General features: G+C 43.6%; 1 protein-coding gene across 5 annotated transcripts in view; it reads left to right on the top strand.

Annotated features, from left to right (window-relative positions):
* The window catches only part of CAMK2A (calcium/calmodulin dependent protein kinase II alpha), a gene marked incomplete at its 3' end in the record, with an annotated part of 113104 nt that overhangs the window by 57322 nt on the left and 31779 nt on the right, over positions 1-24003 (top strand). For all 5 annotated transcript variants that reach the window (XR_014522271.1, XR_014522272.1, XM_083488415.1 and 2 more), the window contains exons 4-9: positions 9482-9536; positions 11069-11134; positions 12851-12923; positions 15705-15807; positions 19944-20027; positions 22555-22649. Coding sequence is in view for 3 of the 5 variants with exons in the window: in XM_083488415.1 (XP_083344541.1) it covers positions 9482-9536; positions 11069-11134; positions 12851-12923; positions 15705-15807; positions 19944-20027; positions 22555-22649 (476 nt within the window). The remainder of the gene's footprint in view (positions 1-9481; positions 9537-11068; positions 11135-12850; positions 12924-15704; positions 15808-19943; positions 20028-22554; positions 22650-24003) is intronic.

Raw genomic sequence — 24003 nt, 5'->3', positions numbered from 1 at the left:
AAATGCTGCAGGCTGGAATTAAAGAGGAGAATTGATGCTGCCAGGAGGAGCAGAGTGATATCTGTGGTGGCACAGAGCCATGTGCAAAGGGCTGGACCCCTGGCTTCTGGGGCTGGGTTGACCCTAGTTTACGAGACGCGTCCTCTGTGTTGAATCTTCACTTTATTGAAAATTGTGAGGAAGGCAATCACTTTGACTCCACCCTGTCTAAAACATAACAAAAAGAGGGGTACTCTATGAAGGGATTTGTCCCTTTCAAACTACATAAATAAGTAAACATAAAATGATAATAGCAAAATAGATTAATGTTATCAGTTTGCTGTCTTATGCTTGTGTAATGTTCATGCATCCTGGTCAGTGCAGTAGGGTGTCAAAATAGGCTCCTAACTGTGGTCCAACATTCCTTGCATCCTGCAAAGCTTACCCCAGTAGCCTATGTGTTTTCACAATTCCCTGCTACAGGAATGCTGGAGAGCTTCCTTGCCCAAGGCTGTAAGTTGGTAAGCAGCAGTCTTGGGTGGAAGGGAGGACTAGGTCCTAGCCCAGGCTTCCTCAACCTCGGCCCTCCAGATCTTTTTGAGACTACAATTCCCATCATCCCTGACCACTGGTCTTGCTAGCTAGGGATCATGGGAGTTGTAGGCCAAAAAACATCTGGAGGTCCAAGGTTGAGGAAGCCTGTCCTAGCCTGTTTCATCTAGGTCTGTAACTAGCTTTACCATGGTGGCTTATTCCCTCCCTGCAGCTGAATTCCTTCACTCAACACATAATAAGCTAATCTTCCTTACAGTGTTGCTGAGGGGAGAGGGAAAAAATGTAGTCTTGGTTCAGATGCTGGATTCTGAATGCTCAGAGAGGCATTTTGTATTGCATCACCTGCACCTATAGTTAAGCTTAGCTTTGGATTTATGGTTGAATATCTACTGTAGTCATTGATGAATGGGTCCCCTAGCATCCCTCCCCCCCCCCCTTTAAAGCGGCTCTGCTTTAATCCAGGTGGTCAGTTCTAGAGTCAAAAGGCATCGCTCTAAAGTGGTCTCCTTTATGCTTCGGTGGTGTTGCGTGTTAAGGAGTCGTTCTGTTCTGCTCTGCCTCTAATTATAACAGTGAAGGTCTGGTGTGCCTTTTCCAATCCATCTATTCAAACCTTTTCATGCTCATTGAATAATTCAGTTGCTCGCTATTCATAAAAGAGGCATGCCTTTTATGCAACTGCATTTATGTTGTGACTTCTAGAAAGATGGAGAGCTGAAAGCAGGCGAGCAATTTGGACCCTTCCTGATGGAATGAGTGGGAGGTTCTGGCTGAGCAGAGCAAGAAGCAGAGAGTCCTTGTTTTTCTTCCCCAGAACGACTCTTTATTGACTGGAACAGCTCTTCAAGGAGTCTCATGATCCCAGGGCCTGTTGGTGGACGAGTCTGAATAATCTCTTGACAGAGGCTTTGCAGTATTAAATCCCCATAAGTCTGCACTTTCTGAAACAAAGCCTCCATGGCCCATGCAATCATTCAGCTGCCTGTCCTGGACTACAGCATTTCCAGGGAGGGCTGGGAAGGTCTCCTGCCTGAAACACAGCAAAGCCACTTCCTGTGTGATAGCTGGGTAGACCAATTGTCTGACTCCGTACAAGGCAGCTTCCTATGCATGCAGCCCAACCTGGAGATTTCAGGGATCAAACATGGAACCTTCTGCATGTGAATGTTCTGCCAAGAGTAGAGGTTCTTTTAGGGTTCAGACAAGGCAAAGAACACACAGGTTGTTCCTTGAGAAACAGATTTTATCTACAGGCAGGATGAGAAAACAAAACAAGGAACAAAGAGCAAAGCAAAAGGCAGGCAGGTCCATTCTGTTGCTGGGAACCCCCTCAGAACAACCATGGTTGGACTCACTGGCATGTAATCAGTGGACCAGGGGGACTAGGCGAGTGCCCTAAATGTCCCCCTGGTGCCTCCCTCCCAAAGCCCAGGAAGCTTCTGCCCAGCTCAGGGAAGGAGGTGTGATGCTCTGATGGGTCCAAGAGCCCTCCCAACACCTTCCCCAAACCCACCCAGCTTTGGGAAGGAAGCAGGAGGGCCCCAGCATCATGTCAGAGAACTGGCTCCTCCTTCCCAAAGCCTGGGAAGCTTTTGCCTGGCTTAGGGAGGGAGGCGCAATGCTCATGCTTGCAACACCGCCCCCCATTGTCCTCACAAGCTGGAGCCTCTATGAAAAATTTCGCCACAAGCCACTGGTACCTTGTAAGCTGGCCTTTGGCTTTGCCTTCTGAGATCTATTGGAGGACACTGTGCCATTGCCTGATGTTTTATGGTGCTCAACTGGTTCATTGTTTTTGTAAGCTGGCTTAGGAGACATTTTAATTAAAGGATCCAACCCTCCCTCACTTTATCCCAGCGGTGCTCTATCCCAGCTATCACTTTTCTCCTAGCCCAACTCAAATACTGGAGAGAGAAATCAGACAGAGAGATTAGAGAGGATACAATTAAGAGAAAAACTAAGATGGTAGACTTCACCAGGTGAACCAAAGGAGATCTTAGGTGGCAATTAAGTAACAGTGTGAGAGTTGCTTGCTCCTTCCATGGACACATATATAGGAACATTCATGTCTTTGGATGGAGGGCTGAATTTTAATAAGTGCAATCAGGAGAGAGGTTATCATCAGAGTGAGCAGGTAAGGCATTATCAAGAGACAGATAAATTTAGGGGAAGAAGTTCTGCAGGGCTGAATGGGTGGAATAGATAGCCTAGAATTAGAGAGAGGTCAGGAGTCAAAGCCACCTGGTGGAACAAAGTCTGGTTTCGACAAAGGATGCCACTTAAGGTTGTAAAGTGGGTGGGAATAATTAATGGTGGTGGCTCTGCCCATGTAGTCCTCATTTACAAGCACATAACTGCTGCACGTGTGAATAGAGCCTTCCCAGGTAAATTTTGTCCCTAAACTCTCCTGCACAGCACACTCTTAAAACCAGCAACTGACTAGTAAATTAATCAAAGCCATGATAGCTCTTCTGCAACTTCCTTACCTGAAAAACTATACATGTATAATAGCAGGCATCTCTGTGTCACGGTGGTGAGCTCCTGTTGTTCGGTCCCAGCTCCTGCCCACCTAGCAGTTCAAAGTGCAAGTAGATAAATAGGTACCACTCCGGTGGGAAGGTAAACGGCGTTTCCGTGCGCTGCTCTGGTTCGCCAGAAGCGGCTTAGTCATGCTGGCCACATGACCCGGAAGCTGTCTGCGGACAAACGCTGGCTCCCTCGGCCTATAGAGCAAGATGAGTGCGCAACCCCAGAGTTGTCTGCGACTGGACCTAATGGTCAGGTGTACCTTTACCATGTCTTGTATACAGATATGTGTATGCTGTCTCAGCTCATCCTGATGTGCTTAGAACACCCAACTTGCTCATTTTTTTTGGGGGGGGGCGGAATCCTTCTCTTCCTTTAGTGTTCAATTAACCAATCTGATTTAACCAACATCACTTGAATGGAATAGCTGGCATTAATTTATTGAGGTGTGAAATCCAATTATGGAACCATTTGGTCCTTCAAGAGAGCATAACAAACTGAATCTATGTAGAGACAGCTTCTGGTGCCCTTCTCTCTCTCTGTCAACCCCCCCCCCACTGTTTCTTTTCTAATTCTTGTGGCAAATTGGGATGGAGGAGGAGGAAGGACTTTGACATTGCCTGGTGAGTAAGCAGCTGCTTGTAGGGTACATTGCTGTTAGCATGAAGGAACAGCTCAGCCTCTTTGCTTGGGACCCGAAAAGACCCTTATCCCAGGCCAAGCACTCGCAGAGCATACTTCATTTCACGGATATAATTCCACAGCCCTTGAGCCAAAAGTAAGGAAGTAACTAGGGCCAGTTCAATACATTTTGCCGTGTGAGGCACAGCACAAGATGATGCCACCCCCTTCCACATACAGAAGTCAACTGGACTGGCACAGCATGGTCCACCGCAACTGAAAGCAGCAGGCCACCAAAGGGGGCACCAGACATGCACAGAGCATAAACTATGGAATTTGCTCCCACAAGAGGTAGTGATGACCACCAATTTGGGAGGCTTTAAAAAGAGGATTAGACAAACACATGGTGGGTAAAGCTACCAATAGCCACTAGTCAACAATGCCTATGTTCTATGACCACTGCCAGAGGCAGTATGCCTCTAAGTACTGTTTGGGGAGTGTTGTTCTGCTTTCAGTGGTTTACCACAATGTGAGAACAGAGTTTTGGACTGGGTAGGCCTTTAGGCAGGTCCAATAGGGCCCTTCTTCTTATCTAGATAAAGGTAGGTAGTCATTTTGGTCTGCCGTAGGCGAAACAAAATAAAAAAATTCCTCCCAGTAGCACCTTAAGAGACTAAGTAAGTTTGTCATTGGTATGAGCTTTCGTGTGCATGGCATGCACACTTCTTCAGATACACTGAAACAGAAGTCACCAGACCCTTATATATAGTGAGAGGGTGGGGAGGGGTATTACTCAGAAGGGTGGTGGGAATGGGTGATTGGCTGATAGGTATGGTTAACCTGTTGACCTGTTAACGACTGCAATTGGTCTTACAGGAAAAAGCAAGGGGTGAGATGGCTAAAAATAGCTTTATCATGTATAATGAGATAAGAATCCAACGTCTCTATTCAGACCAGGTCTCTCCATGGTTTTAAGTTTGGTAATCAGTTGTAATTCAGCAACTTCTCTTTCCAGTCTGTTTCTGAAATTCTTTTGTAATATGACAGTTACTTTGAGATCTTGTATAGAATATCCTGGGAGATTGAAGTGTTCTCCTACTGGTTTCTCTGTCTTGTGATTCCTAGTGTCTTCTTACCTGTTCTTCTGTACCTCTTCAGTGTTCCCTGCCATTCATCATTCACTGCCAGAAGCAACTGCCTCACTGTGCCCCAGAATTAAGTGTATACTGGTGCTGGCAGGACAATTCTAAACCCATTAGCTCAGCTGTACTGATCAAGACTTACCTTTCAGTGGAGGTATACAGAGGAAGACTATGACTGAAGACCAAAGTAGACAGAAGGGACATGAGGCATGGTTCTCATTGTTTGGCCTCATATAGGTTTGTTTGTTTTGTTTAGAAAACAGCAACAACAAATGATTGGTATGGTGGGGAAACATTATGATTACATCAATTTATTAACATTTCTATTAAAATACCAACAAAAAAGAGGAAGTAATAACTCTTAGCACAAATGAGGGAAATTGGGTAAGCACATATCTCTGAAAGTTAGCAGCAAAATGCAGAAGCCAAAGATGAAAAATAAAACAAATAGATAGGAGTAATGGCCATGCCTCAAATCTTCAAATATACAGAGGTGGAAAGAAAGAAAGAAAGATTCATTCAAGCATAGCAAAACCCATCATTCTCTGAAATAATGATGTGATAATTTTGAATAAAAATGCCATAATAAATCTCACAGCAAGTTCAGTGCAAATCAAAACTAGATGGCAACATTTTAACAAAGGTTGTGATGTATTTATGATAACTTTGAAAAATAAATTTCATGTCAAACTTGCAAGGGGACAAAGATGAAGTGTTGCAAGGGGAAGCATAAAGTATTACAAGAAAGACTCCTTGCCAGAGCAACAAGAGGGCAGATTTTTATTCTTCTCTCATCTCTGCCCTGCCTACCTGTCTTTCAGGTACTGGGACTTTGTTTCTTCTTTGTCCTGCATTCTGCTCATATGTCATTGTTCCTCACCATGTAATCTATTAAGAACACAAGACATAAGGACAAAATAAGAGCCATGCTGGATCAGGCCAGTGGCCCGACTAGTCCAGCATCCTGTTCTCACCAGGTACCTATAGGAAGTCCACATGCAGGACTTGAGTGCAATGGCACTCGCCTAGGGTGCCAACTTGAATAACGTATTTGGGGTTCCAGTACGCCCTGCCTCGCATAATCACTCACAATACGTGGCACATGCACACCATTTAAATGGCGCTTTCATCAACTTTGGAGCTCCCAGCCCCCTCAAATATTTTATAGGAGGGGCAAAGGGACCTTGGTCACTAGGAGTTGGCTCCTGTGGCACTTGCCCCACTTCTGATTCCCAGAAACTTGTATTTGGGGCATTTATAGATCATTTTATTTTATTTTATTTTATTATAAATTTTTTATTGGTTTTACAAATTTTTTATAAACACAAACAAACAAAAGAAAACACACACAAACAAACATGTATAATTTCGTATCCTTTTTTTCCTTAAACCTTACTTCGCCGACTTCCCCTTTCTGCATTCCAATTTCCAAAGTTATTTTAGCAAATCCTAACACTTGTTTTTATCAAATTTTTCCCTTATTCTTTTCTTTTACTTAGTCTTTTACAGCTGTAACCCCCATTTTCCCCTAAAACCTCAACATTTTAACATTCATTAATTTTGCAATGTTTCTTAAGATAAATTTTAAATTTCTTCCAATCTTCTTCCGCCGTCTCTTTCCCCTGGTCACGGATTCTGCCGGTCATTTCAGCCAGTCCTATATAGTCCATCACCTTCATCTGCCATTCTTCCAGAGTGGGTAGATCTTGAGTCTTCCAATACTTTGCGATTTATAGATCATTTTAGACTGGCACTTCACATGTATTATTTCAGTATTCCTTAAAACAATCCCCTATATTGTAAATGGAATAATTTTGCGGTGAGAAGATGACTTGTGGAGTTTTTAATTTTATTTTTAAAGAACATTTTTTCATTAGGCAACATCAGCATCCTCTTTATCCTGGCGTTTTTTGGAGTTATGTTCTAGTGGGTAATATTAAATGTTTAAAGAAATATGGGAAGTAGAGAGGTTACCTCCTTCAAAATCAAGAATGACATTCATGCCTCTAAATTATGTGGATCCCTTCCTCTGACTGTTCATAATAACCATTTCTGTTATTATATGAAACAACTCATATTCTTCTTGTTAAGGATTCTTTGGGTGTCTTCCCAGGCTTCTTGCAGCTGATTGTTAGATTGTTCTTACATTTGGAAATGTACCTTAGCACAAAATAATTTTCTGATGATAGCAGGAATCAGATAACTGGATATTTTCCAAAGGTTATGCAGAAGTTGTGATTAAAATTTCAGTAGCTGAAATTGCTCTGCTTAGATTTTTCATAAATACATATAAACCCATTTCCCCCCTCTTTCATTTCTCCCTCCATTTTTTTGCCCACCATTGGGAATATGCATTTACACACACACACTTTTCAGAAATATCTCATCATTCTAGAACATACTGAGATTAGATTAAATAGTAATATTTAAATATGCATGGGTCAAGGGATATTTTGATAATGTGCATTTATCTAAATGGCATTGTGACATCCCAAACGATTGACTAATCACATTTTGAGCAGCAAAACCAGGCTGCAGTAGTGCAAACTCTGTACTGCAGAGGATAATAACCATTTCTGTCAAGTTTACATCTGTGGAAATCGACTGTAATAATTCTTGTCAATTTTTCTTCTAAGGGCTATTTTTTTTCATCACAGTATTTTCCCTGATGAGAAAAAGCAAACCTGGTGAAATTGTCTCTTCTATGCAACCCTTAAAGGTGCAGCAGTATTCCTTTCAAGCCTTCAGAAAAAAATATAATTGTTAAATTTAAGCACAGGCCCAAAATTGTGAAAAATATAGAATGGATTCCCTGGAAGTTGTATGTGTGAAGTCTCACACAGAGAACATCAAGGCTCTTCCAGCATGTTTCTCATTCCATTCCCGGTCTTTTGCCTCCAGTTGTGGATGATGGAGGAGGAGTGTTCCCTCAGCTATGGAAGCTAGCCTTGGAGGATGCCAGGATAATTTGATATCTGGCACACAGTAAGGAGGGAAAAGGTCAGAGGGAATGCCATCACCAAGCCAAGCTGCTAGAGAAACCCTGCCTTGCCTGCCAGAGTACTGTCTTAGCAAGACTGCCTTTGAAGCTGTGTTTATCAAGCCAAGCAAATGGCAGCAATCTTTGGGATATGGGGATGGAGAAGATATTAGGCATTGAGAGGAGGGGGAAGGGAGATATAGAGAGGTTGCTGTCACCTGGGCTGGGGCATCTACTGGCTGTTATTAGCTGCTGGGTTCTAACTGTACAACCCTGCATAGTGGGAAGAGCCACCTTGGTCAACCGTATGATTTGTTTTTTTCCCTTTGAAGAATTTCAGCTTTCACCCTAATCCTAAAATGGAAATCTGTCGGATGTTAGTGTTTTAGGCTGCATAGAATTTCAGCCCAGTTCCCAAAAGAATATAAACTTGGAATTCCCAAGCTAGGCCTGACTCATTCTAACAATGGCTGGCCCAAAGCCTCAGGGAAGTTTATAGTCGGAGTGAGATGCCATCATCCATTCCCTGCTGTGAGTCTGCACGATCTAGCAGCTAGAGATAAATGATGTGGATTTTTTGTGGGGTGGTGGTGGTAAGATCACAAAGCTCTTGTTGAAATATCATACACATAAGGCATTGGCAAGATTTTTTCTAAAAAATGCATCTAATTTACATGGAAAGGGTAAATCAGAATTAAAGGGAGAAAACAACACAGACTGGCATTTTGATGACAATGATTTCATATGAATGTAGTAAAAAAAAAATCCAACCTTGTATGCATGAGATGCACCGATCCCACAATAAACATCTGTTGTTTCCCTGAACATGGATGAGATATGGGGAATGGTGGATTCAAACTGCAGCAGAGTCCCTGGCAAAGCTGCCCGATATTTCATTGAGTGTCGAACTATCCAGTTAGCCATCAGTGAGCTGAATGGAGAAACAAATGTACTTGGCTCCACTGTGTAAGGCTGACAAGTAATCCAGGCACATTATAAACAAACAAACGAGCACTTTAGCACATCCTCAGCTGAAAAGCAAATCCATTCAACCCACACCTGCGCACACACACAATAGGTCCCATGAATTGGCCCGTAGTCTGCCTTCTTTCCATTGAAACCCACTGTTTCTTTTCTCCCTCTTCCGTGTTATATCGAAACCATTGTTTCTGTTACTTGATGGTGCAGTCATAAAGACCTTCGGCAGAAAAACGGCAGTGTTTGCCAAGGTCAGTAAAGTCGACTTCAGTGATCAGAAAATACTCCCTGGATGCATGTATGTTGCAGAAGGTTTACCTCCTTTTCAACATTTTGAAGCATTGAATATGTGGCAAGATGGGGAAGGTTCCCAGGACAAGTTCTGAAGGTACATGAGGCCGCCACTTTGATAAAGCTAAGTGGGCCTGGGTCTGGTAAGTGCTTCGATCAGTGGCCCTCTGGGAACCACATGGATCTCACCTTGGGTTCAGTGATGGAGGAATGGCTATCAATGTCAGAAAATAAATACATACATGAATATAGGTGAGGTGATGTGTGGTTCCACTTCATACACTTGCAGCCTGCATTGCACTGGGGAAGTATTTCAGCTCAATGGACCAAGGTGAAAGACCAGTAGATTTACCTCTGAATATAATAAGTTTATTCTGGCTGGTAACCTGTTCCATTTTTGTCTCTGCAGTGAGGCTTCATGACAGCATATCAGAGGAGGCACACCACTACCTGATATTTGACCTGTAAGTAATGGCGGGACATGAATAAATCTTCATATGCATGTTAAGTACTCTGTGAATCATTACGGGAGCATTACCTCTCAGGACACACACACAGTTTGAGAGCTACTCAGTCCAAAGTGGACTTAGATCATAGAGTTTCTCCACCCACCTACTGAAAAGTGAACGTGGTGTGATGGAGCCATTTTTCCACATGCCTCATGCACACATTTTCTGTCTCTCTACCATCACGAGGCAAACAGATACTTTGGAATGAGTCAAAACCCTGCAAAACCCATTTGACAAGAGACAAATAAATTGGTATGTAGTGCATCACAGACAATGGCTCTGCCAAACAACCTTCAACTTCCTTAAAAGCTGTCTCCAGGTTAAGTTGGTGCCCTATCACAGTTGGATATCAGTGTTGGGTAGCTTGTGTCCAACCCTTTTAGAAAGCAGAGCAGCTAAGTGGCTTGGATTTCGCAAAGCGTTTTGCAGCATCCAGCTTTAAGAGAATTAGCACTGCTCTTTATGCAGATCAGCCCTTCAAGCTTCTTAGAGCAACAATTAGCATATTGAATGTGAAGTCCCTGGAGGACCAGCTGCTCTTGCACTGTTCTCCAAATCCTTTAAGAGATCCTGCTTGGCGCTGCAGTTTTTCTTTGTTACTCCTTTGAGACAGAGGGGTCTGGCATCCAAGACGGCGCTGATACATCTCCCGTTCCAACCTGTTCCTTCTCAGGCGGCTCTTAATTTCTCCTTCCTATCCAGCAAGCAAAATCACAGTAGGAATGCTCCATGAGAAATTCTAGACTGGTGAGGAAGTAGTGAGGTTGGCAAGGTCACTTGAGAGGGGGTTGCTGTTCTGCATGCTTAGCATATGGCCCACACGAGGCAAGATATTAAGATGACAAAGGGGAAATGGTGATAGCCCATTTCATCATTTCCTCCAGAATTACAGTCCTACAGTTTGCAGAATGAGGCGAAAAAATCTGATAGGATGAATATCACTGCTAGCTGTGGTAGAATAATAGCATTATAGAACTGCATAGAACTGCAAGAGACCCTGAAGGTCATCCTAACCCAACCCTCTGCAATGCAGAAATCTCAACTCTAGCATCCATGGCAGGTGTCCGTCCAGTCTCTGCTTTAAAATCCCCAAGGAAAGAGAATCCACCATTTTCCCACAGCTCTTACCATCAGAAATTTCTTCCTCCAACCTTCTGCATGCGAAGTGTGTGCTCAGAACGGTTTTCACTAATAAAATACATTTTGTATGTCATTGCTACTAATACAGGCATTCATATGGGTTCTTTACCCCAGTATATGCTTTTAAAAAATAATGTATACATTACTTGGCTACAGAACTTCATTGCAAAATTCAGAGAAGTGTGCATTTCAAAGGATGGTTGTTTTATGTTTTGTGTGTTACTTGGGAAAGTGCGGATTTAGCACACTCGCCCCTTTAAATGTGAACTGCCTTGACTTTCGCCTCCATCCCTTGCAGCAGGAGGATGTCTGGAGCTGGGACTGATTCCTCTTTAATTTCTTCACAGGGTGACAGGCGGAGAACTGTTTGAGGACATTGTTGCTAGAGAATACTATAGTGAAGCAGATGCCAGGTGGGTATGGGGGAAAGAATAAGTGCCTAGGAAAAACTGTACAACACTTCGTCTCTGAGGCTGGCAGGCAACAAGGCTGAGAACCTGCTGCTTATCTCTATCTCTGTCACCGATTAGTTTTGCCTTCAATCTTTTTGTATTGCTACCCTATGCTTCTTGCCATGTAAGCAGGCAGTGTCCAACAACAATACAAAATACAGTGCATATTCAGTGTGTGTGTGTACATATATGCAATATAGATACAGTAAAATTAAAATCCAAAGACAGCCAGTAGTCCAAATAAAAGTAAGATTCATGATGACAGACATCAAGGGCCAGCATAGACCAAGGTAAATGAAAAAGTACTGGTGTGTGCCTTGTTTTGGGGTGGAAGTGGAGCCACTGCAGCTGCTCATACACAATATAGGCACCATCTGTGATACAGTGTGACTCTAGGTGAGTGACTGGGAACCGATGGCTCTCGGACTGCATCTGGCCCATGAAACCTCCTTAACCGGCCCTTCTTGGGCCTGCTACTTCCTTCTTGATATGGGCAGCTGCGGTGGGAGCAGCTACAAAAACAGACACTGCAACTGCAGTGCCCACTTCCGCCTTCCCTTTTCACCCTGATCTCAGACAAATCTGCCCCCTTCTCAGCACTGGCAGCCACTGTCTTTCCCTGGTCCTTTCCCACTGCTTGGGAAATACAGTGGAAAGTGTAAAATGGCTCTTACTTTGATGCAATGCCATTTAACCTCTGCACAAATGTATCAGGACAAATGCTCATCAAATAACCAGCATTGTATGATTGCTCTGCAAATAAATCAGGCTGCATGCTCAACAAGCAGGTTGCCCTGAAATGCCCTTAATTGAAATTTTGCCAGCTTTTAATTTGGATAGTGACTCTTGGGCTGGGGTGGAGGGTGATTCATTGGCTTTGTGGGACAATGAATTAAACTAGTAAGATGACGATTGCCATGCAAAGGTGCTTACTTGAAGATAGGTCACACCAACTTCAACTGGACTTTCTTCTGAGTAAGTAAGCATAGACTTGCAACCTTAACACCACACACACACTAACAATCACCTGGCATATTAGACTATCAGCTTGGTGTGCTTCTTAGCAAACAGCTTTTATTAAGCTTCCTGTATGCCCAGAACATTATAAACGATTGCTTTATTAGCATCTGCCAAAAACGTAAACAGAGCCATTTCATTTTGCAGACAGCTGTTCTGGCACCTGGGCCTTCATTTTCTGTTTTCCACATGCCTGCAACATGATGTGTGTGTCTCATCAAGCTGTCGTAGTGAGACCCACCAACATGAGAAAAGTGATCATGAACTTGCCACCCCATCTACTGCCATAATTTCTGTGAGAAACCGATCCAGTGGTTTTTGCTCATTAGCTTCTGCAACACTGCATGCTCATAAAGCAACCAGCTTTGCTCTTTTTCCCTCTCACGGAAGAACCCGAATGCCTCCAATAATGCCCTTCTGTAATAGAGTTTCAATGGCAATCAGATTACAATGGTTATTTCATTTCCCGTCCTGTTGGTAAGCCTGGCTCTGCAGAGAAAGGCACTGAGCCATTCTTCATGGCTGCTAGCAGGAAAGGGGAATGGGAAAATAGGAAATGGCAAAAAGATAGCAGAGCAGACAGGACTCTGCTGGGAAACCTTGCCTCAAGCCATCTCCTGACCCCTTCCAAGGTAATGTGACTGTGTTTCCTCTCTCTAGTCACTGCATTCAACAGATCCTGGAAGCTGTCTTACATTGCCACCAGATGGGTGTAGTGCACCGGGATTTAAAGGTAAAATATTTATAAACTGTAAGACTAAAAGTGTATCCCTTCTGCAGCCAACTCCTACACCCAACATACATACCCTGGTTGATTTACTTTGATAGAAAGTAGATGATAGCATAGCTTTGATAGAAATAGAATTGTTAAGTGGTTGAAGTCTGTAGATTTCATAGGTCCTAGTTTTCACAGACGTACAGTAGTAAACTGTTGGAGCTGTACGAACTTCTGATTGCAAATCCCCGTCCATAGAAAACTAGCATATCAGGGAGAAAGCTTGATTAAAATCCTTCTTGCTGATACCTAGCTTTCTGCAAGGAGGGACTTTTTTTTGTACTATGAAGGAACATTCAATCATGTGAGCCCTCCCCTCAGCCTGAAATGATACAGGTGGCCACCTCCAGTTTTAAATCTGCCTTCCTAATTAAGCCAGCTGTAAAATGTAAGTGTATCCAAGAATACTTCAAGCTATGGGTGCTCTAAGCCAAAGGTAGGGTTGGAAAGATCTGTCGGTTTTTGTTTTCTCCGTTTCTCATTTTCTCAATCTTAAATTCAGTTCCCCACATTTCTGCAGTAGCTCATGAACCAAATGAGTACCACGTGGCATGGTCAGAATCTGGCCAAAAGATGCTAGCTGAGGCATATCGCCATCCTAGTATTCCACCTCCTACTCCAAATAAGATGTTTTCTCATTTGGGCATAAGCAGCAGTCAGAGGATTCACAGTCTGTTTTGTGTCTCACTGGAAAAAAACACACAAACTGCAAGTAGCTTGTACCTGGGACTCAATAAGAAACCAAGGGGCGTTTTTTTGCTGTTTGCCTTGGGATTACTGAGCCAGCCAGCTGCTTCCTTGCTGGCGACTGCAATTGTAAGCATGCAACTTGATCATAATTCTCTATAGTGGATGCACTAATAACATGGTTGCTGATTGTGATCTGGGAGTCAGGCAGCCGAGCAGAGAAGAAAACCTGATCTATGTTTCTTCAATCAATGCTGTTGGCAATCCTAGGTCCTGAGGTGCAGCTGACAGCCCTCTTAGTATGCTGTTGTCTGCCAAAACAGCCAGCCGTATGAGCTACCTCTTCACTAATTAGCGAGTTGTTCTATCTGTGGGCTGGCTTATTATGGGATGGGAGCTCACCATGCATGCAAAATTTTCACAGCATGCATGCCATGTTGTTGGCATCAAATCCCACCCACAGTTTAATCCTTTCCAGGGAAAATCCAGTACGTTTTTAAAAACCCATTTGTGACAAGTGAATGTTGGGCCATTCTAGGGGATGCGGGGCCCAGGAAAAATCACACCCTTTAGCTCTCCCCATTGCCTTCATCTCCCTTTTGCCTCTGCCACCACCTCCCTCCCTCCCTTGCTCTAGGAAGGGAGGAGGTGGAGAATCTTCCCAGCTGGGTGGAAGGTAGCTGGGCTGGCCAGGCAGCAAGCATGCTGACTGTGACTGCCACCATCAAGTACAGGGCATCCAACATGCAGTACCTGGGGCAGTTGCCCTTAGAGGCAGCCCTTCCTGAATGTCCTGTTTCCAAATCCTTGTCCCCACCTGCAGTCACCACCATAAGCGATTCCTTTGCCTGTTGCTTTAAGAAACACACGCTTCATTTCTGTTATTTCGCTCCTTTTTCTCCCTCCTCCAGAATACACGTCACCCTCTATATTTCTCCCACCTACTGAAGTGCTGCTAAACTCCCTGCTCACACTCATTACCAAGAAAAATGGCCCACGCAGCCATGTGACAGGGCTCCCGCTAAGTGGCCAGGAGAGAACAGAAGCTGGTACAGAAGATGAACCTTGCTGGGTTAGACCAAAGGCTCAACATCCTGTTTCCCACAGTACTAAGCCCATAAATAGGACACAGGCCCCTCCTCTGGTTGTCCCCCACCAATTAGAGTTCAGACAGATACTATTGCTTCTGATTCTGGAAGCAGCATATATAGTGAGCATAACTAGTAGCCATTGGTGACGATAGGCTTCTAGGGGGATTTTTTTGCCCCATGTTGCATCACTTTATACTCACTTGGCACTGCAGTTGCCACTCGGTCACCCATTCAGTTGGTTTGGAGAGCTCTGAGCATTCCAGTTTCGTTTTCATTCACACTGAAGCACCCTGGGCTTGATGTTTAGTGCTTGAATGTACAGGAAGCAGTCTCGAGGGAAATAAATAATGTTGTATAACACATCTTCCCATGGTGAGGGGAGCAGGGTACATAAAGGTAAAGGAACCACAACTCTGGGATTGCGGTGCTCATCTCGCTTTACTGGCCGAGGGAGCCGATGTACAGCTTCCGGGTCATGTGGCCAACATGACTAAGCCGCTTCTGGCAAACCAGAGCAGCACACGGAAACGCCGTTTACCTTCCGATTGGAGCGGTACCTATTTATCTCCTTGCACTTTGATGTTCTTTCGAACTGCTAGGTTGGCAGGAGCTGGGACCAAGCAATGGGAGCTCATCCTGTCACAGGGATCCGAACTGCTGACCTTCTGATCGGCAAGCCCAAGAGGCTCAGTGGTTTAGATCACAGCGTCACTTGCGCTGTGTATCCCACACCTTCCCGTGGTGAGGGGAGTGGGGTACATAAGTATCCGCAATGCTGAGCATGGGGCAGAGAGAGGAGGGCTGCACCATAGACATACTTTTTGACCAGCATGGTTATAATTGAAAATGTGCAGGTGGTGCTTTTTAAAGACTCAGAAATTAGAAGAGGGCTAAGCAGATTTGACGGGTACTTCAGAGTTGTGCTTCTGTATGTTTATCCTCTAACCGATTCCTCCCATAGCCGGAGAACCTCCTGCTGGCATCCAAACTGAAGGGAGCTGCTGTAAAACTGGCTGACTTTGGGCTTGCCATTGAAGTGGAAGGGGAGCAGCAGGCTTGGTTTGGTGAGTGGGGGAAAGTTGGGTGTCATGGGTGTAACACTTCTGTGGATCTAGTTACGCTCATGTAACAAGGGACTCAATTGCTGTGAATATTTTAAGGATCTTCGGACCTTAAGCCCAGTACGTTGTACATATCTGTTGTATAAGCTTTAGAAACCATAAACATGGTGATTATTCTGCTCAGAGTAGGTGTATGACAGTGGTTAGTACCTCAGGGGAAAACTCCCAAATAACCACCAACCAAAACATATTCTCCTTTTTTTGAATATTTTAGAACTATCACTACACAGAGAGGTGGGGGGGGGGTCACAGATGCTAGGAGTTGTAGTACAACAACGTCTGCAGGACCACAAGTTAGCCACACTTGCCTTAAGCATGTCTGTGTTATTTTTCTTCTATGGGTCACTCTGGTTTGGATCACATTAAAGGTATACCTGATATGTGTTGCTTTCCATTAAAGATCTGGAAAGCTATATAATTGCACTATCCTGTAAATCTGCTAGATGAGATTTGATAATCTCTGTTGTAGGTAGTCATGTACAATATGTAGAACAGAGAGGGGTTCAAAGTAGCACAGCTGCCCGTTCATATATCATCCTATTTGTCAATAAAAATATAATGCATGGACCACATTCACACAATGAGATAATAGAATCTTAGAGTTGGAAGGGACCCAAGGATCCAACCCCCTGAAATGCAGGAATCTCAGCTAAAGCACCCATGACAGGTGGCCACCCAACCTCTGCTTAAAAACCTCCAATGAAGTATATAAATGAGCTTCCTACATCTGCACATTTGTTCTTCTCTTCACACAAATGGGCAAACAAGCCATGAAGCCATAGTTAACTACTGCTTCCCTGTGACCTGGTTCACATGTGATTTTAAGCCAAAGTTTATTAAACTATGTCTTAGTATTATGTGGGAACCTTGCCCAGTGCCTTAGCCTTGGTTTGTTTACTACCAACAAAGCATGATCTGAAGCCATGATTTGTCATTGACTTACAAAACTTTAACTATGGCTTGGCATTGTGTGTAAACCCAACACCTTTCCTTAACCATGGTTTGCTTACCTGCCCCACCCAGGGCACTCACCAAAATACAAAGGCACAGGGTGAGAGCTAGAGAGAGAAGCAAGTCATGTTTGATTTGTCTGTGGGACAACTTGTGCTTAACTTGTAGTTTTTTTAAAACAAAGCACAGTTTAAATAAATCATGGCTTTACATTCTGTGCCAATATGGCATTAGAACCATAAAGCTGTGATTAATGGTTCCCATGAAAGCCAACTTGATCTGGTAGCCACCTTTAAACCTTGGCTTCATATACTGGCTTGCTTAGAAGACATTTGTGTTGTAAAGGGAAGCTATGGTTAACTGCAGCTTCCCGGCTTCTTTCCTTGTACAGCAGGAGTGAAGGGGCTGCGTGGAAGTGGATGAGGCTCTTTCATATCTCAGCTTATTAAGCTTCAGTTTGATAATCAAAATATAGAACAGGATTGCTGCACTTCTAAATGGGATAATGCACCATAATTAATGCAGTGTAAATACATATTAGATAGGAACATGATAACCTGCAGCAGTGTTACAAATGTCTGAGGGGGACTCCTGTGGGATCCACTACACACTCCATCTTCCCGGAACACCTGCTCCCAGAAAGGAGCAAAAATGTTTTGCCAGAAAGCAACAGGCACCAGCCTATCTGTGCCTGAGTATGGGTGTAATCATGAAGTTCACTTGGACCAGGAAGCCTTCATTAACTGCAACTGAAGAATCCAGGCATATCAATTACAATACAATTTTATTACTAATTAGGCATGGGAGCACATTTGATGTGGTTGATGCATTTGATTATAATCTTGGCCAATCATAACTAAGAATTTAAGAACTGCTAGGCTAGGAGAAAGAAGGGTCTGAGAAGTATGGTGATGTGGCATTCAAAATCCCAGCTTTTTTCTGGCTTGGGTTAAGGAATTCCTTGCCATGTGTGTGAGGCCAGAAGAACCTTGTGGGGAAGAACAAACACCAATTGTGTTTTCCATGAATTGACGTTTGTTTCGATTCAGCGGTAAACAAAAGACCCATGTTTCCATATATCTGGTCCCTTTGGAACTCCTATATGACCGACAGGCAGGCTTGGTAAAAAAAAACACTGAGAAACGTTCTAGCCACCTTAGTTCCATAAATAAGCTTTTGGAAACTAAAGGCTGAGAAAGCAAACCCCCCAAACGGCAATCTGTCATGCTTTGTAAGAGGCTGAGTAAATGTATTACTGAAAGTAACGGAACACACCAACCATTTGTGGTTTGCTGCCTTTTGTGTAAAAGGTGTGAGGATTTTGTGTAGCTGTAATATACAAAGCATTTTTAGATCCAATTGCTCCAATATAGTCTTCAGTTCTAAAAATGCCACCCACCCTGGTTTTGACTACGTAGAGTCCCCTGACTTAACTGAGTTACGATGGCCAATATGTTTAGCCAAACTATATTAGTTCTTCTCCCCTGAGCTTTCTTTTACTGAGCTAGTGGCATATCTTCAATTTGTTTAGCCATTTAATTGCATTTTCTAAAAAGTCTACTTGGGTACTAGATGTGGTTTAATGAACTCACGATAACTTGCAGCTATAAATGTAACTTACTAAGGTCATCATAACTTACATTGCTATTGTATCTTTGAGCTGTAGACATAGGCTGTTAAGGGAATCCATTTATAATTTCTCAAACCACAAATACATTTTGGCAGATGCAATTTGTTAGGGGAGGGGGCATAACTCAGTAGCACAGCACAAACCTTTGCATGCAGAAAGTCCCAAAAGGATCTCAGCAACAAGGCTAGAAGAGATCTTTCTGTTAGCTCAGAAAATGCTGTCCTAGATGGGGTAGCAGCCTATTTTCTGAGGGGCAAACTAGGACTGCATAGACACTCAGGAAAAACAAACATGTCCATTTTGATTTCTCATTTTACAGTGTTAAATTCAATGCTCCACTTTTCTACATCAGTTTACAATTATTATTATTTTTTAATCCTCACAAACATTCCTCAGCCTTTTAGTATGGCTTCTATTATACACATTTTTATATGGGGCAGGCTTAACTTAGTGCAGTGAGTGGTTCGGCTCCTTAGCAAGCAACCTAACATTCTGCCTTGAAGGCAAGATCTCTCCCATCTGTTCACACCTCCCTTGGTACCTCCAGGAGCTAGGTGAGGGAGGGAGTGTCTCTGCCCCCTCTGGAGAGGCAGGGGTCTATCCAACATAGTGAAAGGCATTGCGGAGGTGTCAGAGATAGCTGTGAAGCTGGCCATTGAGTTCTTATGGGGCTGGTTTGGGGGCTCCTCCCCTTTGGACTATTTTCTAAAGATTATTATTATAATTATTATTTATTGAATTCATATACCGCCCTATACCCGGGGGTCTCAGGGCGGTTCACAGAATAAAATCAAGATATAAAACCACAAAATACCTAATGAAAATAAAAACAGCAACCTAATACCCCCCCCCCAAAGAAAGCACATTTTAAAAGGGCCTAGGATGTAAATCGGATCAACCAAATGCCTGGTTAAAGAGGAACGTTTTTGCCTGGTGCCTAAAGGTGTATAATGAAGGCGCCAGCCAAACCTCCCTGGGGAGAGCATTCCACAGACAGGAAGTCACTGCAGAAAAGGCCCATTCTTGTGTTGCTACCCTCCTGACACCTCGAGGAGGAGGCACACAAAGAAGGGCCTCAGAAGATGATCTCAGGGTCCAGGTAGGTTCATATGGAAAGAGGTGGTCCTTGAGGTATTGCAGTCCTGAGCTGTTTAAGGCTTTACAGGTCAAAACCAGCACTTTGAATTGGGCCCGGAAACCAATATCAGGTTACCACAAGACTACCTACACTTTTCTCTTGTTGATGGGCAGTGAGGTTGTGGCACTAGCTCTACAAGCACAGGAAGACCTGAATCAGAGATATTAGGAGTGATTTTCAGCAAAGGTGCTCCAGGATAGCATGTATCTAGTGCAGAACAAACATCAGGTTTGGTGGGAATATTAGAGAGCAATTCTCTTTTCCCATTCGACTGATAGCTGCCTTGTGCTTTTCGCTGCAGACTCCGCTGGACCCCATGATGTGTAACTAGTTGCATATTGTAACTCTTTGCCTTTCTAGGTTTTGCAGGTACTCCAGGCTACCTTTCACCCGAGGTGCTCCGAAAGGACCCCTATGGCAAAGCTGTGGACTTGTGGGCATGTGGTAAGTCAGGTTACGTTTCGAAAGTGGCTAAACAGGCAAAATAAAAGTTTGAGGAATAAGATGGCAGCCGCTGTGATTCTCTCACCATCTTTCGTACTGTGTGCAGTCCCTGGCTTGTTCACAGGGCTTGGTTACCTCTGAGATATGTCAGTGCTGCTGTGTGAACTAGTATCAGTGGACTGATAAACTCTACAGAATTCTAGTAGCACATCATGAAAGAAGATGTGAGCATTCATTGTCATCCTCTGCCATGGATCAAATGGAAAGCCAGAATTCTTCACCCCCATGTGAGCCAGTGTGGTGCAATGGCTAGAGTGCTGTGTGACCTTAGAGCAGTCACAATCTCTCCTCACAGCCTAGCTCACAGGATTGTTGTGATGATAAAATAAGGGAAGCTTTTCAAAGGGAAATATTTTATGCTCTGTATTTGAATGCAGTTGTAAAAGCACTGGCATGGCTCCCTCCCCACTTCAGCGCTCCCTCTGATGGGTTGTTGTCCTTAAAGCTCTTAGTAAAAATAGCAAAGTTGTTCTGGTCAATATGAGAAACTCATGTATGAATCTGTGACTCCACAATCATGTGTACTAGAGGAAACCATATAAATGTTTTGTAAGCGATGGGCTGAAAATTTTACAACCAAAACCCTACTCCTATGACCTGTGGGAGGAATGGCTAGCTAGCTGAATGAGCTTCTAGCAGCCAGGAAGCATTATGCTACAAAGTTTATGGATTTATGGGTTTAGCATTCACCAGAGAGTAACTTCCACAAGAGCAATTTGGAGATTAAAAATTGTGTTTCTGGATGCTTGTTAACTTGGAGAGTCCATTATATTCCCCCCTCACCATAGCATCAAGGAGTCTCTCACTCAATAATCTATTTATCCTCATCATTCTTTTGGGACTCAGGGAAGAGCTCTTATCCATATGAGAATGAGAAAAGGAAACATAGGAAGCCTAAATCACTTGTGTAACCCAAACAAGCAGTTACAGTAGAGCAGAAAGCGAGCGCAGGTGGCCTGAATTAAACTTTATGAATGGGTGCTATTTCAGATGGAATGTGTTCCTTTCTGGCAAAACACCTGGCTTCCTATGGCATGTGTTGTTTTTTTAAAAAAAAATTGATGTGAATAATGAACAACAAAGATCTTCTGAATGGTAGGAACTGAAACTGTGTCCTGGTGCAATGACTTAACATGCAGTCATCCCCTCAGCAGGGCCACTTCTGAAGAATAAGTCTTAAGTGGAGTCTCAGGCAGTTTCTATGAGTCTCAACAGTAATATGTTGCTCATCACACAAGTTCAGTGATTTTTTTTTTTTTAATCAGATGGTGCTCTCAAAAAAGGACAAGCCTTCTCATGAGGCCAGATTGTATGTGTATGTTGCCTATTTGGCATGTTGATGCATCAGTGACTCACTTAATTAAACGTTTTACCTTCAGCCTCATTTTCACAGCACACACATGGAAGGAACAGTTTTTCCTGTGTTGGGTTGCAGAATGTTGTAGGAAACAGATGAGGAACATACACCTGATGTTACATTTTCATTCCAAAAGAATCTTTGAGCAGGGTCTGATGTGTCTGAATGTTGCATTACTGCTGCTAGCATGCATAACGGTGCCAATCCTTGCAAAAGTTTGCCAAGGCATTCCCAGACCAGATGTTCAAAGTTCAATTCCTATATACAAAAAACCTATTAGAGTGGAAGAACATTTCCTGGGCAGCATATATGCCGTACAGAAAGAGAGGGGGAGTTGTGATGTGTGTTGTTGATAAAGAAATTTCTTCAAAATAATAAACCTCAGACAGTGTTTTGGTGTCTGAGATCAGACATAGGGACCTGATAGTGTGTAAGAGAACAGGTAGAAATGGTAGGTGAGAAATAGGATTTCTTCTTTGTCCCACCCAAGTTCAGCTGTATGAACTGATATGGAGGAAAGACTGGGCTTAAACAAGCCCACAGAGCAGACTGCAGTGTTGCAGTTCCTGGATGTTGTTACTTAGCTAGAATGGATGCTGTTCTGGATACTTGACAAGATACTTTTTACTAACTGGATTCACGGTATCTGACAATTAAGTGGCAAGTGATTTCTTTGTTTGGGACAGAGGGTGCTTCCCTCAGATAACAACTGGACAAGAAACGGCTTCCTCAAAGCATAGGATTTTTTGCAGTAAGGAAAGTGACAGGGAAACACTGAAAAATGTGTGTTAACACTTGCTCTAACCTACCCACAACTTAATGAGTGAATGCTAATTACATAGCCAATTGCTCAGTGAGCTGGTCATTTGTTAGTGCCCCCTGACAGGCAGGTTCTGATGCTAACTGACGACTCAGCCTGAACTATAAAAATGCTCCTACTTATCATTGACAATTTAGACAAGAAGGAGCCTTTTCACATCCTCTTCAGTTTTGAGTCTCACAGACAGTGTAGGCCTGCTGCTCCAGGCTTCTGAGTCACTGAACTAACCCCTTTTCCCACCTGTGTGTGGCTGGAGCTTACATAACGATGCCTGTCCCTGTCTCACACAGGAGTTATTCTGTATATTCTGCTGGTTGGCTATCCTCCTTTCTGGGATGAGGATCAACATCGACTATACCAGCAGATCAAAGCTGGAGCCTATGATGTAAGTGATCCCACCCCCAAATCCCTTCATTGTTTTCTCTTCCTGTCTTACATGCCATCATTTCTTTGAAGAGTTCTCAACTCCCGCTTTTTGTACACACAGAGAGACAGAGCACCAGGTCTGAAAGCTTATTTGAGAACCAGTGTGGTGAAGTGGTTAGTAGGTTGGGCTCTGAGACCTGGACTCAAATCCCTATTCACCTGTGATGCTCCCTGAGTGAACTTGGGCCAGTCTCAGTCTCTTGGCCTAACCTGCCTCACAGGGTTGTTGTGAGGGGAAAAATATAGTGAGCTAAGTGGGGATATTTGTCTTTTTTTAAAGGAAGTAATTTGTAGCTATTTATTTCATGGGTTTGTATGTGACCCTTTAAGCAATTGGTTTAAAACAGTATAAGAAAGAAAGAAACCAGAAAAAGCCAATTAAAGCACAGCCCCCCCCCCTAATAAATAAAAGCAGAGGTTTAAATGGTTAAAACTCAAAGCTTAAAAAGCTTGGGAGGATAAAAAGGCAATTTCCTGTTGTTGAAAAGATCATAGAATCATAGAGTTGGAATAGACCACAAGGGCCATCGAGTCCAACCCCCTGCCAAGCAGGTGAGAGTCTCTGGGGAAAGGATTTCCATAACGAAGTGACAATTAAAATATTCCTTTCTTTGGTTGCAACTTCCCTCACTTCAGGAACACCCTTGCTGTGCAGGCAAGCTTATGTAGGAACAGGTTTTCTTCAGGTACCCAAGGCATGCAGGGCTTTTGATAGTGTTGTGAGTTTTATAGGGGGAGTAGGCTGTATACCAAGCCCTTTCTAATACCTGCCCCCCTCCTAATTCTTGGAATAGTCAGGCTAGCTTCCAGATGAGGCAATCGCCTGGGTGGTGGACCATTAAGGGAACAAAGAAAGTGGATCTGGGCCAGATGGCAAATGGGGCGACCTAGAATGAACATGCAAATTGCAGCCACGCACCTGGCTCTCCTCCAGCTTTACCCACCAAGTGGATGAACGTAGGAAATAAAAGTTTACAAAGTTCAGTTGTGAAAATCCACACCGAAAAAATACTGGTCAAGGTCCTGATAGTTTCTAGCTGCCAACCTCTTCCACCCCACTCTGTGACAGTTCAAGGGCAAGGCCTTATGGCTTCCCCTCAGTACACACCAAGGCCAAATGGGCCATGCAACAGGGCTGCTCCGTGGATGTTTTTATTTTTTCTGTGTGTGTTAACAAACTGGCAGACCTGCAGCTGGATGGCAATTCAGCAGAGAACAGGGTTTGGCAGAGCATTTTCAGCACCTGGCCCCCACCCAGTGGTCATTCTGTGCTATGTTTACTGCCTTGTATTGACTGTGATTAGCAAGAAATG

The sequence above is a fragment of the Podarcis liolepis genome, assembly GCF_965112155.1.
Source record: "Podarcis liolepis genome assembly, chromosome: 2".
Classification (NCBI taxonomy): Eukaryota; Metazoa; Chordata; class Lepidosauria; order Squamata; family Lacertidae; genus Podarcis; species Podarcis liolepis.
Note: the sequence above shows the minus strand (reverse complement) of the source record. Positions and strands in the feature narration are given on the sequence as shown.